Source organism: Platichthys flesus, chromosome 4 (genome assembly GCF_949316205.1).
Source record: "Platichthys flesus chromosome 4, fPlaFle2.1, whole genome shotgun sequence".
Classification (NCBI taxonomy): Eukaryota; Metazoa; Chordata; class Actinopteri; order Pleuronectiformes; family Pleuronectidae; genus Platichthys; species Platichthys flesus.
Genome location: NC_084948.1, coordinates 8,908,068 through 8,922,719, shown reverse-complemented (window position 1 = coordinate 8,922,719; position 14,652 = coordinate 8,908,068). Strand labels below are relative to the sequence as shown.

General features: G+C 42.3%; 1 protein-coding gene across 3 annotated transcripts in view; it reads left to right on the top strand.

Annotated features, from left to right (window-relative positions):
• bcas3 (BCAS3 microtubule associated cell migration factor) overlaps positions 1-14,652 on the top strand; it is a 293,175-nt gene that overhangs the window by 53,298 nt on the left and 225,225 nt on the right. For all 3 annotated transcript variants that reach the window (XM_062386288.1, XM_062386287.1, XM_062386289.1), the window contains exons 14-15: positions 7,005-7,138; positions 12,291-12,606. In XM_062386288.1, coding sequence (XP_062242272.1) covers positions 7,005-7,138; positions 12,291-12,606 — 450 coding nt within the window. The remainder of the gene's footprint in view (positions 1-7,004; positions 7,139-12,290; positions 12,607-14,652) is intronic.

The window sequence follows — 14,652 nt, the reverse complement described above, 5'->3', positions numbered from 1 at the left end:
TCCTTTTCTTCACACTCAGCTCAATGCAGTTTTTTTTCCCTCTTCTAAATCAATGGACAATTGATGCACTGTGAAATCTTACCTATGACCGGCTGGCTGTGAAACTTTAAAGGGATTCCGTTAGTTAACAGAAATGAACACTGGGAATTTAAAAAGAGACCATGCAAATGCAATGAGCTTACCTCTCCAGCCTCACTGTCTGCTTGTTTGCTCACTAAGGAGATTAAGTGCTGGCCATTGTCCTGATGTCTTTATCATGAGATTGTGATTGGGAGCAATTTGCTTTGGGGCTTTTTAAACATGGCATCAAAAGAGGCCTGGTGTTAAAGTTCTCTCTAAGCTGCTGTGAGAACATGTTTGTCCCGTGTTGTCCAACCACAGACAGAAAACAATATAAAAGTATTAGGATTGACTGGGAATTTGGATTATCACCAGTAAATTGGGATTGTGGCTTTATTGGACAAACTCTTTCAGGTGACGTAGGATCTGAGGCTTCCTTCACAGTATTAAACCCACGTGCAGCCTGGAAATGCTGCGTCGAACCCGTTGATGGGCGTTATGTTGTACGGCGAGATTTCAACAGTTCCTGCAGGAACTGTGCCAATATGTAAATGCACCAGCCTGAAGCTCTGCCCTGAGAGCAGTCACGCTTTGTGAACTTGACCGATACGCTGCCTGCCCCATGTATGTCGGCATGACTTTAAAGGCCGGCCAGTTTTACCCTGTTAAAAAAAGTTGGCCTTTAAACATAGAAATATCAAACTAATGACTTTTCAGTTAGGTTAGCCACACACACACACACACACACACACACACACACACACACACACACACACACCTTTTTTCATATCTATTAATATCTAAGTGCTCACAGGTGGTCCGCCTGTGAAGTGCACAGAATAACCCAGCCCTTGGTTTCAGCCCGCTGTACATCAAATGAACCGTAAGCACCTTTCCCCTTTTTTCCTGTTTTTCTTTTCAGCCGTCACCCTCCCTTCACCCCCACCCCAGTCCTTCCTATACCTCCCCTTCGCTCTGAGTTCCTTTCCTCTGTGGAATAAAGTGTGGATGAGCTTGAGAGATTCAAGAAAATTGGGAGAAACCTGTTTAACACCTTGACATCTTTGTAGCTTAGGTCATTTTGTCTTTTCCTATGATACACAACAAGTTGCTGAGATAAGGGCAGTGTCACAATATAGCTAAAAAATAAGCCAGGGTAGGAAACATGAGCCGTCAGATGTTCACACCGGTTGTAAACAAATCCTAAGTGCCATCTATCATTAAACCTCATTGAAAGATAGAGCTCACCATAACAATGTACCCTTACTGTTTGTCATCCATCACAGTGCAGGCTGCCTGCCTGGTTCAGCATTAATCTTAAATTCTTGTCATGGTTGTTATCACACACAGTTTTCCTGCGCAGTGAGGGGTGGTTACCAACTTCTGCTTTGAAGCCATTTGCACCAAAGTGGTTTAGCTACTATGACCAATGGCTGTTGGCTTATTTTCACCTTGTCTAAGTACTTGTTTCCTGCCCTTGTGGCTTTGTTGTAGCAGCATTGCCATGTTTCCAGATTTGAGCAAGTCCTTTTGTAAGGGCAGTGCTTTAATAAATGATAGAAATTATAAGCAATATTTCTAAATCGGGTTGTTGTCAACACGCATAGTGACCAATACTGTATAATGTTATGATATTTGTTAAACCTCATATGCTGTTATCTTCACAAAGCAAGAAGAACATCACTCCATCAAGAATCCAAATTCTCATCTTAAAGTAAAACTAGTTTGAGTTGATATGAAAATAAAAAAACGAATATCTATTCAGACTGCCGTACTCTATTATATTAGAGGTTGTTGACTGTGGCCCAGTGTTTCTGAGTAACCCCTATGCTTACCCTGCTGCCAAGTGGAAAGAAAACCGCTCCTATACTAGTGTTGTGCTACAGTGGTAAGAGGATTAGTATGGTACTCTCCTTCCTTCAACTAGCACTGCAGAACGTGCAGTGGTTATGGAAACACATCTTTAACTGTTCCTGTCTAACCATAATAACATTTTATAGCTTGAAGGCCAAACTTAAAGTAGTTAATTTAGTATTTTGTAGAAGCCCCCTGTGCAGAAATCTTGGCTTGACTTCTTCCTAGGTAAGTCTCAATAAGCTTTAGACACCTGAACTTTGGCAGCACATCCCATTCTTTTTGACACATCCTCTCAAACTATTGAGAGATTTATGGGTAGTATTCATGAACGGCCATCTTCAGATCAATAAAGCGATATTCTGAGTGGTTCAAGTCTGTTCTTTAAGACATTGTCTTGTTGAAAGGTGAATCCTGCCCTTCTCTCTGGTCACTTCTCTGGAGCAGGTTTTCTTTATTCGTTTTCTCTTCGTGCCACTGGGTCACCCCAGAGCAAAAGTCTTTCCCCAGCATGCTTCAATGTGGGGATGGTATTAACCAAGTGATAAGCAGTACCCCGGTGTTTGCCAGACATAGTTTTGCCCAAATGGTTCAGTTTTTGATTCTCTGTCCTCATGCTCCCAGAGTCATTTAAAAGTGTATGGGATCTATTAGCAGTAATTAGACTTAATAATCAGGATTTAGTGTAATGTATAATCACCTTGGAATCACTGGGTTTTTATTACCTCGGAATGAGCCCCTTTTATCTTTATAGGGAGCCGGTTTTCCTCCACAGAGCTTTCCATGTTGCATCTCCATGTTAGTAAAGTAAGTAAGAAAGGACAAACACAACATTGCCTTTAGACAGGAGCTTTCCTTATGTATGTTACCTAAAGGTAACACAGTGTATGGCAGCCTTCAGGTTGGCCAGGCAGGCCACAGTTGGGGAGCGTTTTGTGAGAGATAGTAAGTTGGTTGCAATCTGCAGCCCCACCGCTGCATGTCACTAAATCCTACTCACTGGCCCTTGAACTGCTGTTTGGCAAACTCAAAGTGAGCCGTCATGTGCTTTTGATTCAAAGTGGTTTCCATCTAACCACGCTGCCATGAAGGCCTGGTTGATGAAACACTGGTTAGGTAGTAATCCTTCCGATAGGCTCTTCCTTCTGTGCAGAGCTCTGTGATCATCAGGCTGCTGGCTGGGCAGCCAACTGCAGGAACAGTCCTTGTGGTTCCAAACCTTCTTCCACATCATAATGATTGAGGCCATCGAGCTCCCGGGAACACTCGGAGCATTGCAGTTTTATCCCAGACGTCTCCAGAGAGCTTCTTGGACTTCATGGCTTGGATTTTTGCCTTGAAATACAATGTGAACATTGGGACCTGATAAACATAGGTGACTTTCCAAACTACTGTATGTTCAATCAAATGAGTCTGTAAGGTGACCTTAATCATATTCTGAATGCACAATACACACAATAATACAATTTATCAACACAACACAGAATCACAGATCAACACAGAATCCTTTTGGCTATTATTTTACTTTATCGTAATAATATTGGGAGGAGGAGCCGTAACAATGATAGAGTGTAAATTTAAAAAAAGTAAATTTTTGAAGCTATTATATTATGTATGTCCGGCATATGTGTAAGTACATACAGACGGACACATTGAGTCTTTGCCTTATTCTCCAATAGGCAGCCATGAAGACAAAGCCCTGTCTTACGATGGATAGTCTGTCATTTGTGCGTTGGGCAAATTTGCTCTGAAGTTTATGCATGTAACAGTAAAGCTATCTGAATCCCCCAAGTACTCCATCTTGTAGGCTTTATGCCTTCCACATGGTTATAATTTGACATTTTCTCTATTTTCAAAGCTTTTTTGGAGCCCAGTGTTGTTAATTAAAAAGTGGACTAGTTTTGTTGTGGCCTTTTGTGTTGCCAAGTAGGGAAATCACCGCCTACTTTGTTGCTCTCTCCATTTCTTTCTCTGCTTTCCTCTCTCCCTCTCTCTCCTGCTCCCTTGTCCCATCTGCCTTTGTCAAGAATAAAGCTAGCCCAACCACTTTGTAAATGAAACATCCTCCCACTATTAATGGGATTGAGCAGATGTTTTGTGTTTGGATGGTCAGAGATGGGACAGTAAACCCTGCAGCAAAACAAAACAAAAAAGGATTTTGGGCCACAAAAAAAACATAAAGCAAAAGCAGATATTTATGGAAATGATTATATCACTTCCCTCATGTCCCATACAGCGGCATGTCTCGCACACATGGCAAATTAGAGGTCATCCCTTCCACTTTAGCGCATGTCTATGTGCGTGTGCCAGTGATTTTGGTACTAAAACATCGTAAATAACACTGTAACCCCTGGGACAAGGTGTTATAAATAGGAAGTGTCAAACCCTGCTCCGGCCAACCTCTGGTTTCCCCGAAACCCTTTCTTTTCACCCGCCATGCGGCTCAACTACTTTTTAATTTAGCCGTCCCGCGGGCTAACCAACTGACGCCTCTCGGTGAGGCCCTCTGTATTTCAACAACGCCGCAAAAGCCCCAGTGCTCGGGCACTCGCACTCACAAAGCGCTCCAGCCTTTCTAAGCTGTTACTTTTTTGGAGCCCAGACTCTACCATCAGCAGAAGAGAAATGCTGGCTCTGGCCTGAAACCAGCGGCCAAGTCTCATCTGTCAGAAATCCCAGGGGCCAGACTCTCCAGCCACTTGGTGGGCGGGGCCCGTCCAAAACACGGAGAGAAGGAAGAAAGAAAGAGCGGGGTGTAAGGGAGAGAAGGTTTGAGATCGAGAGGAAGCTCCCAGATAAACAGGCCGCAGCGCCTCAACTCCTAATCACCCTGCGCTTCCGTTTCCAGACTCTATAATTAGAAGGGCCCCGTCCCTTTTTTCTCTGTATTCCCAGTTGACGCAAATGCTTCTTGTGGCTTGGCACCTCATTTGGGGCGTGGGTTTTCAAGAGTTTACAGGCCCTGGGCCTGAGCTCTCTGGCTTTCTGGTCGCTCTGATACTGCATGAATAGCTAACCACTGTCTTAAAGCACACTTCACTTGGCTTCTCTACTGCTTTCTTCCCTCCACCTCTGATAATCTTCATGACCCCATCGCTCATCCACCCTGTACCTCCCTCATTCCACCTCTTCATCATCTTTAAATATAACTGTTCCTCAGTGAAACACAAGTCATAAAAAAAAAGAAACCTTTCAACTCAGAGTAAATGTGCAAAATTTTGTTGCAACCTTGGCTTGTTTTTCCAGAGAGGGAGTGTTTTCCATCTCCCTCGCACGTGTTGCTGAATCCTTTTAATCTTGTGCCATTCCAGCCTCCTCTTTTCACATTTGACATACCACCCAATAAAGCCCGGCCACTAATTAAAACCTACTGTAGCCACCACATAAAAGATTCCATGGGGAAAAACTCAGAGGAAAATAACTAATTACTTTAATATCATTTATGTCTGGTAGTCGTCAAAAAGTCAGAGGTTTGGACATACTTTTCAAATCTTACACTCTGTATCAGGCATGCGTTTCCAACATTTTGAGTTACTGCCTGATGTACAGATTTGTTTGTAACATCTCATCCAGAGGGCTTCTGGGGATGGGTTTTGGGCTGTGCTTTGAAAATAACTGCTTCTTTTTTTTTCTCTCAGTTGAGCCAGTTTAGATCTGGGTTTGTTCTGGTGTGGTTTGTTGAGCATGTTGTTTATGGTGAGGGCCTATACTTTCTGGAGTTTGATGAGCTTCAAATAAAACGGGACCAAATGAATGGGCCTGTCAGCAGGGGTTACACTTGTGCTGAGCTGAGGCGAATCTGTACGAGCGCACACACATGCACACCCATAGCCGTGCACAGGGACATGGATTCTCTCTTTTAGAGACACTCATCATGTTGTCTGTCCTTGAAGGAGCACACGACGCGAGCCTTGCTTTTAACCACACCGGGCGGCCATGTCAGGGAAGGCTTCGTTTTATGACAGCGGCAAACGATAGCTGGTTTTATTTTAATGGCCTGGTGTGTTTGTTTTAAAGGCACGGTAATTCTGTCATGACTTCTAGCTTGGGTCCTGCACAGTTGGTAGTGTTGGCTGCCTTCATGTAAGCTGCTGGAATCAAGCACAGATTCAATATTTTGGTTGGCCTGACTCTGTATCGATTTAGCAGCATATCAGCGGAAACCTCACACTGGCACAATTTAGAGTATCTTAAGTCAAGTGTGCATTTTTTGTTTAATCTGGATTTTACTTAATGAAACAAATTAAAATGTTTCTACTTAAAGAATGGAAGTCACATTGGAGGATATACAGATGAGTCAAAATGACTGAGTGGTCTCAAGCCCCACTGATTTGATTCAATAAATGACAGCTTTGTTCTTTGATATGAGATATTACTTTTGTAAGTGATGTTGAAAGGTGCTCTCGAATGAAAGGATGATAACACTACATTACATTGCTTTGGTAAGGCAAATGAAAACTAGACAAGATGCTGGCATTACCAGCCAATGTAATTTTGCCTCAGGGATTTTGTATGACAATTTAATGGAGATAGGTCACTCACTAGATCATCAGAGGCTGATTAACTATTAATATTAGTTGTTAAAAATGAAAAAATACAAATAAATAATGCATTTAATAATTGAATATCTTTCGTTGGCCATGGTCTTTCAAACTCTTCTCACCGTATTTGCTACTTTCAATAAATGTCTAATTTACAAGCACAATTTGAAATTACCTTGATGGTGTCATCAAGAGCCGATCAAGACAAACTGTTTTGTATTACTATTTTATGTTCAGCTTGAATGAAAGCTTAGAGATACTGCACATCGATAAATCTGCCTGAGTTTCCATCTATCGTTACAATCTCGATGGCACACAGAATGCTTTCAAACTTTCTGTAATTATAATGAAAAATACAGTAAAGAAAAATCAGCATGCAGTGAAGGGATAAATAGACTACATAAACATGTAAACTGCACACAAAATACTGAAGCACTATTATGATATTAGGGCTAATGATGGACCAAATATGCAGGAGCAATCGTGAGCATGATAACCTCTTAATACTGGGAAGGTTTGCCAATGTTAATGACTGTATCTTCATTGTAGGATTGCTGCTGGTGACCACCGACACTCTAGGCCATGATTTCCACGTCTTCCAGATCCTCACCCATCCGTGGGCTTCCTCACAGAGTGCCGTCCACCATCTCTACACCCTGCATCGTGGGGAAACTGAGGCCAAGGTCTGAAACACACACACAAACACACACACACACACACACACACACACACACACACACACACACACACACAGACTATAGTTGATGTAGCACATTTTTCAACAACCTTTCATTTACAAATAAGTTCTTAATATTGTGAATTGTCAGATCGGAACCTGCATCTCAACAAAAACTGTCTTATACTTTTGCTCATGATTCAAATAATCAATGCTTTGAAAATGTGTCCACCAATGTGCGTCAGAGAACCAATTTTTGATGCGAAACAATATTTAATGACCAGTTTTGATTTGGAGAGGAGGAGAGCTCTCTGGATAATTTGGCTCCTGTTCAATATGTCTTGAACATTGAACACTGAAAGGAACTCTTCACCTAAAAACAAGCTGAGCCGACATTAGCAGGAGTTTTAGCTAACAAACCACAACCCCGCCTGATGTCATGTGTTGATGTACTGCTGATGAAAAAAACTTTAAAAAACAACTTACAGATTTTAAACGTGAAACTGCTTTATTCAGTATTAGTACTGGATTGAATCACTGAGTCCTTTTGTTTTGGGGACGGGCAGACCTCTGTGGGTAATTTGCCTCCTGCTGAAAACCTCCTGTACAAAGAGTTGTTTAACAATAAAGTCCCACTTCCCCATACACAGCTGGCTACTATTTTCACCCAGCTGGACATTGTATGCACTGTTGATAACCCTAAGTGATTGAAATCACACTTATTCTGAAGATGTGTTTTTCATGTGTGTCTGTTCAGATGGGACTGAGTATGAATTATGATTCAAATCTAAGTATAATTCAGGAACGCTTTATAGTGGAAAGTAATCTTTTCAATAACTTAGATGTTGGTGACCTAAGGTCAAAGGTCAAGGTAACTGTAACCTCTCAATGCATAAGTTATACTTTGAGGAAACTTCTTCATATTTGACACAAACCTGCTCTTGGCCTTAACCCACTTAGTACCTCTTATGCAATTGCCTTCATGAGTAATATGAATCTAGACAAGCTGCAAATGTTTGTTTTTACTGAATGTGCATCGAGGGTTAGGGTTAGAACAAATATGAAAATTGTCATTTAAATCAATTGCTAATCTCGTCGAAATTAGACCTCTCGTATATGTGTGTATGCTCCGATCTTGATTTGCATTTAAAAATAGCATTATACTGACTTTTTTTTACATGGCTACTGTTGACATTTTGTAATACCCCTTGGAAAGATGTTATATAACAGGGGACTTATTTAGATCATCAGGTAGACAGACTAGTTTTTTATTTTTCAAAAAGACATCAAGATCTTAAATTATACTCTTAGTCTGTAAATGCAGTCCTCCTCTTTTTAGGGAAGATATTTTGCGCCTCCTTTGATCTTCCCTTAGCTGCTGAAACCTTGCAGTCAGAAATGCTTACTCAACAAAAGTACTTCAGGCCTTGTTCGGTTCAGGAATATTGACGGGGAAAACACACTATCACACACACACACACACTCTCACAGCCTGCCTGTAGTTAATGTATGACAGAACGCCAGGTCCGCTGACCGGCTGCACACTGAGCCTGCTTTGATCCAACCTATTGTAAACAGCGAATGCTGGCCTCAGCCTAGTGCTTGGGCCAGAGGTTATCACCACATTCTCTCAAACACACACAGACAGACATACACACAGACACACACTCTGACACACACTGGAGAGTGATAAAGTCTTCAGTGAGGTGGGTGGAGAGACGCCTTATCTGTCTCCAGTGGCCAAACATGCGGCTGGCTGTCAGTGACCCGAGGCCAGGTAAACAGACCTGTAGCTGATAACAGCTGTAAGGGGCTGAATGAGGACCAGAATGTGGATGAGCTCGGCCAAACTGGACAGCTCTAGTCCCAGAGGTTAGAGCGATGACACTGTGATTCTGCTTAGCCTTGCAGCCATTCACCATCAGTTGGGATTCCAGTGATTCCAGCAGTTTATCAAGGCCAATGGCATCAGTGCATTTACAGTATATTTAACTGGACTGCTACTGGCTTTCTTTAAAAGCCTAATTTCGACATTTGTAAGACATAATAGAAACCTAGGTTGGTTTGCACAAAACAACTTTTTAAAGTTCAGCATTTTTGTACAGTATAATAAAACATCACAAAGTGGCACATTCGAAATAATAAAATAAAAACTCTCCCGGTGAAAAAGCGGATTCATACATGTAGAAGACACAAGACGAAGATGTCAACAGTGCCGGGAGCTGTTCGAATGATCACGTGATCTCAGCAGCGGAGGTTATATGTCACTTCCTGTCACTGTCTGCTGCAACCGGCGTTTTGAACGCGTCTTTACCAAGAACCTCCCACTGTGTTGTGCATGTGTGAAGGGCCAACTACAGGTGAAGTCCAGCCAATTCCCCCAGATGTTACCCATAGGTCAGGTCTGAAAACAGCTGAACTTTTGACTGCTTCAATCCAATATATCTGCCTCTATTTCTGGTTTTTACTCATCAGAATTTGTAATTTATAAATTCAAGTCAGGCTCTTGGCATTTGCAACTTATTTGGTGTTATGCAAATTCTGCAACAGGTATTTAATAAGTCAAAATAAGTGTCATCCATTATATGAAAGGTTGACTGAACCAAAATCTGCCATACTGAAAGTGAACTATTTATGGGCTATCAAACAGTATGAAGCAAAGCGCTGTAGTGCAGACACTTGAGTTTTGTTTGCCCGTGTCTGTCTGTCCATCTTTGTCACATTCTTGTCTGTTGAACGGAGCCGATGTCACAGAGATAATTGGACACATTAAACATGCCTTCTTGGCATCACCCTGACTGTCAAGGATGTCATCGGACACACTGTGCACAAAAACAGGAGGGGGGGGGGACTTTCCAGCCTCTCTGGAATGCTACCTCCGCACTGACACATACCTGGGACTGCGCTCACTTACATTCCACCTTTTTAAGATAACATTTGGCCACTGTCTAATATCTGCGTGGCCACACTATGACTGTACAATCACAGCCATCCTTCAGGTAACCCCCTGCCTGATAATTCAACACTAAAGTCAAGTCATCCATTTAAAGTGGGAGCTCTGACAGGTCAATTATGGCCAATTATGAGCCACACAAAGTAGCCCTTTCTCATCTGCAAGGCATCACTAATCTGCCACAGCAGAGGTCAGGCCTCCTCTTTCACTCATCTTTGTGAAGTAAAGTAACCGTCTGGTATGCAGTGGACACCCCATTAACTGTCATTGCTGGGGACAATTACCTCGTCTGACCTGGCAAAGGATTAGAAAGGCCTGCAGGTACGGAGCTGTCCGTCTGACTGCGGGACTCTCTTGCTGGCTGAAGAGTTGGACATTCCTTGTCTTAACTTTCTCCTGGACCTTCTCCTTTCATTTTTCTCCAGTCCCGTCCACTTTTAAGCCTTTCTTTTTAATGTCGAAAGATGGATGCCGTTTCAGCACGCTATCCCCTCATCAGTATGTCACCTCGGTTCCTTTGTGCTTTTTCGTTTTCTTTCTCCCACTCTCCTTTGCTTGTGTTGTCTCCTGCAGCCTATCTGTCTGGTTTCCTGCATGACAAACATGCCCAGAGAGATCCTATCTCCCCAAGTGTCTGCTCCCTAACTAACAAAGGACGCCAGCCACTCTTTAGTTTTTTTTTCTTAGCCATCTCAAGTAAAACTAAACAAGCTTGCATCACATTGTCACCTTTGCCAAAAGCTATTGTCCGAACCTTTCACGCTGGTTAACCTTTGTCATGCACTCTGAATGATGTGTTTATCCGTGTGATAAACAGTAAAGTTCGATGCTGTTTATTCCCATTGTGCATATTTCTCTGTGTTGAGTACTGAAGAAAATGATACAGTAAGTTTTTTGCTTGATTTCAAAAACCGGTGTAGGAAGTGCTGCCAAAACCAAATCTGGACCAAGCATGTGAGCATAAGTGAGCATGTCTACGGCTGGTTACAATGTCCTGCCAGGAGGAACTGTAGTCATCTATACTGGAATTTGAAAACAATGAGTTGAAACCTAACTCGCAGATTATAATCCCAGATTTGCCCATTTGGCTCCTTGTGGTTTCCTTTCAGACGCTTATTTGTAGAACATGCTTTGCATTTGTCAATCCTCTTTCCTACACGTTCTTACTAAATCGTTGAACTATGTTTTAGCATTACAAGACAGATGCCTGTGTTGCTATCATCCATTTAACCTTTCACATAAGGTTGTACACATTATCAACTAGGTTGTCCAATACAAAAATGTCAAACTGTTGTAAATTTATCGAGGCCTAAACTGATTTTCACTTCCGTAAGATACAATCGTCCTTTTACTTCTCAGATTTTATTAATAACTTTGTACATGTGGAGACGGTATTATTTCAACCTCTCATTCAGTGACTGCTTTATTTTTCTTTCAATTCCTTCATTTTAATTAAGATCCCTGATACAAGTGGAAACAGGTTTCTCACACCATCACATTCCTTTTGGCATGCTTAACAATAAGCACTTACCTTAGCAAAGCCATTCAAATGAACTTCAAAGTATCTACTGTCTCTACATGTCATCTAAAGGGACTATTTGTAAGATTATGCTCTTACTACATAGCCAAAATGAGCATTAATGGGAGTTCCGATCTTTCCTTTGTGCATTGAGTTGTGTTTCAGTGCAAAGCATCACCAGGTAAATGTTTGTATTGCCTTGGCTGATCAGTTTATATCTGTTCCCTGTTATGAAATGGTTCATTCTAAATAATTAGTAATGCTGTCTTTGTATTTTGTAGTTTCATGTTTCCATGGCATCATGGTTTGACTAAATGAACAATAAACTGATCTGTTTATGTGTCCGAGGGCAAACCCTTGGTCAAAAACAATTCGATTCAAAACATGAGCTATTAGCTGCTTTACTGCTGAAATGTTATTATCACTGTTTGGGCCTTAACAAATGATGACAGTTGTAAAGGAGAACATAAGAATTAAGACACTTTTACATTAACAAGTTTAGGGAATGGATCTTCAATTAACATGTGAATATAATGAAATGAAGAATTTAAACTCATTAGCATGGAAACGAGCAGTGTGAATGGAAGTGATTCCATCCTTCATCAGTTCTGCACATTCTCTCTCTCATCCTCCTCCTATAACCATCCTCTGTCCTATGATCTCTGTTCCTGTTCTGTCTCTGTCCAGGTCCAGGACATCTGTTTCAGCCCGGATAGTCGCTGGGTAGCAATCAGCACCCTTCGCGGCACAACCCACGTCTTCCCCATCAACCCCTACGGGGGTGCACCCTGTGCGCGGACACACATGTCCCCGCGGGTGGTCAACCGGATGTCTCGCTTTCAGAAGAGCGCCGGCCTGGAGGAGATTGAGCAGGAGCTGAACAGGGCGGCTGCGCTAGGTGGCATCGGAGGAGGTGGTTGCATTCTGGGTGGAGGAGGCATCGGGGGCCGCTGTAGTCCCATACCAGGAATGTCCAGCAGCCCCTCAGGGTCTCCGCTGCACGGTGGGTTTACTCATGTTGTTGTTTTTGCTCGTAGTGAATATACACAAAGGAGGCTACCTGGAAGTGTGGGGAAATTATGGCATGTAATGATTTACCCAAAGATCCACCTAAAAACCCTGTTGATTTTCACTCCTGATTTTACTAAACTAGTGATAGTGAACACGGGCTGATCCTCTTCATAACTCACCTTGAACTGGAAAATACCCCCCATGGTCATTTAGCTGTGACAGTTAATCAAACACATTGACTCTTTGTGATGTATTTCCAAAAAGTTTCAGTAGGGATTCCTGTCCTCAGAACAACTGATGATCATCAACTCACTCAACAAAATATATACAGTTAAATGTTTTTATGTTTAAGCAACTGATTTAAGGCAGTTGTAAAACTGATAGTTAGCCAGCATGGGCTGGAAATTACAGACTCATTCATGAATTATTAGGTCATAAAAAGTCAAAGAGTAGTGTCTCATTGTGTGTCAGTAGCCTTAGGGGACATATTGTGATGGTTTAGTGGAACGATTAGCAGCAATGATATGGAACTTAGAAAACTGAAAACCCTGACACTGATTGGTGCTGGACTGTTAATATATGTCAGCGAAGTGAAGCCAACTGTGTGTGTGTGTGTGTGTGTGTGTGTGTGTCTGTGTTTCCAGTGACTGGTCATCTCAGTAGCTCTTTTCCAGGGACTCTGATCTGTCTGCCACAACCTTGTTTGTCAAACACCATTGCAGGCAGCCGGCACTGTCTGTGTGACCCTAGCTGACATAGACACACACTGGTAAACACACACTTTGTGTCAGCTGCACCGCTTGACCCCAGAGGTGTGACTCAGTGTAAAATATCACAGTTCTCATTAATCAGGGGTTTCCAGGAATATCCTTGAACTTAGGGTCAGGTTCAGATCTTGATAAACACTTCAGAGAACCAAATCACTGGAATTTGACCAGACACGGATTCGACATATTGCAGTAGGATATTTTTAAGCTTTTTTATTAGCTTTATTTAAATGCAGACCAGATTTCTAACCCGGCTTGGGAAAAATAAATTACTGTTATTTTCCCAATATGAAATAATCCGGATAGAAAACTTTATCCATATCTCTCCTTTACAGAAATCGTTTCATTACAAAAATATACTTTTCCCAGGAGCAGTTCCCAGGCTCCAAGTGTACATATGAGCCCAAAAAGGTGACGGAAGATGCTGGGATCAGGGTGGGGTCAGGGTCAAGTCATATTGTTTTTTGCCTGCTCCCAAAATTTGCACTGCACCCCCAGCAAAACACACACACACACACACACACACTGTCTCTCTTGAAAAATGGCACCCAAGCTTCCTATTTCCTTCTTGTCTTCCTTGTCTAGACCCAAACCCCTCTGTAACCCCTACACTAAAATACACACACACGCACACACACACACACACACATTCCTCCACACTGAGAGTGAAAAATAGGCCATCAAACATTAAAAGGATGTCTGACTTTGGAGAGTTGCCGCTCTACGATGAGAGACGGAGAGGGACAGGTACATCAAAGTGGAAGGGGAGGTGAAAGTGAGTGAGCAAAGTAATGAGGTGCAATTGAGAAAAATGAGGGAGAGATAGAGCAGGGGAAGGGGAGGAGGGAGGCCGGCCCGGGGAGAGAGAGAGAGATAAGTTTGTAGTAGCAGCGCTGAAAGCCAGGGACTCCAGGAGCGTGCTCGTAAATCACACTTTTGTTTCAAAGGAGAGCATTAGGGCCACCTGTCAACAATTAGTCCTCACAGTGATACCTTGCTGAGAGTGCGTGCATGTGTATGCATGTGCACTTGAAGTAGATATACACCATCCCCTTCCAGACTTTTAATGGTTTTTAACATTCCAATCTGAAAAGGTTCAAATCCCGGATCACAGTTGAGTAGTAGTGAAGAGTTGCTCGGACCCTTGAGGAAAATTGCAGGTTTTCATGACTCTTAATATCTTACAGTGTATAATGTAGTCCACAGGAAATTGAAGTCAGGTTTCACACCACTTTCATCAAGGTGTTAATTCAAACCATACGGACACTACC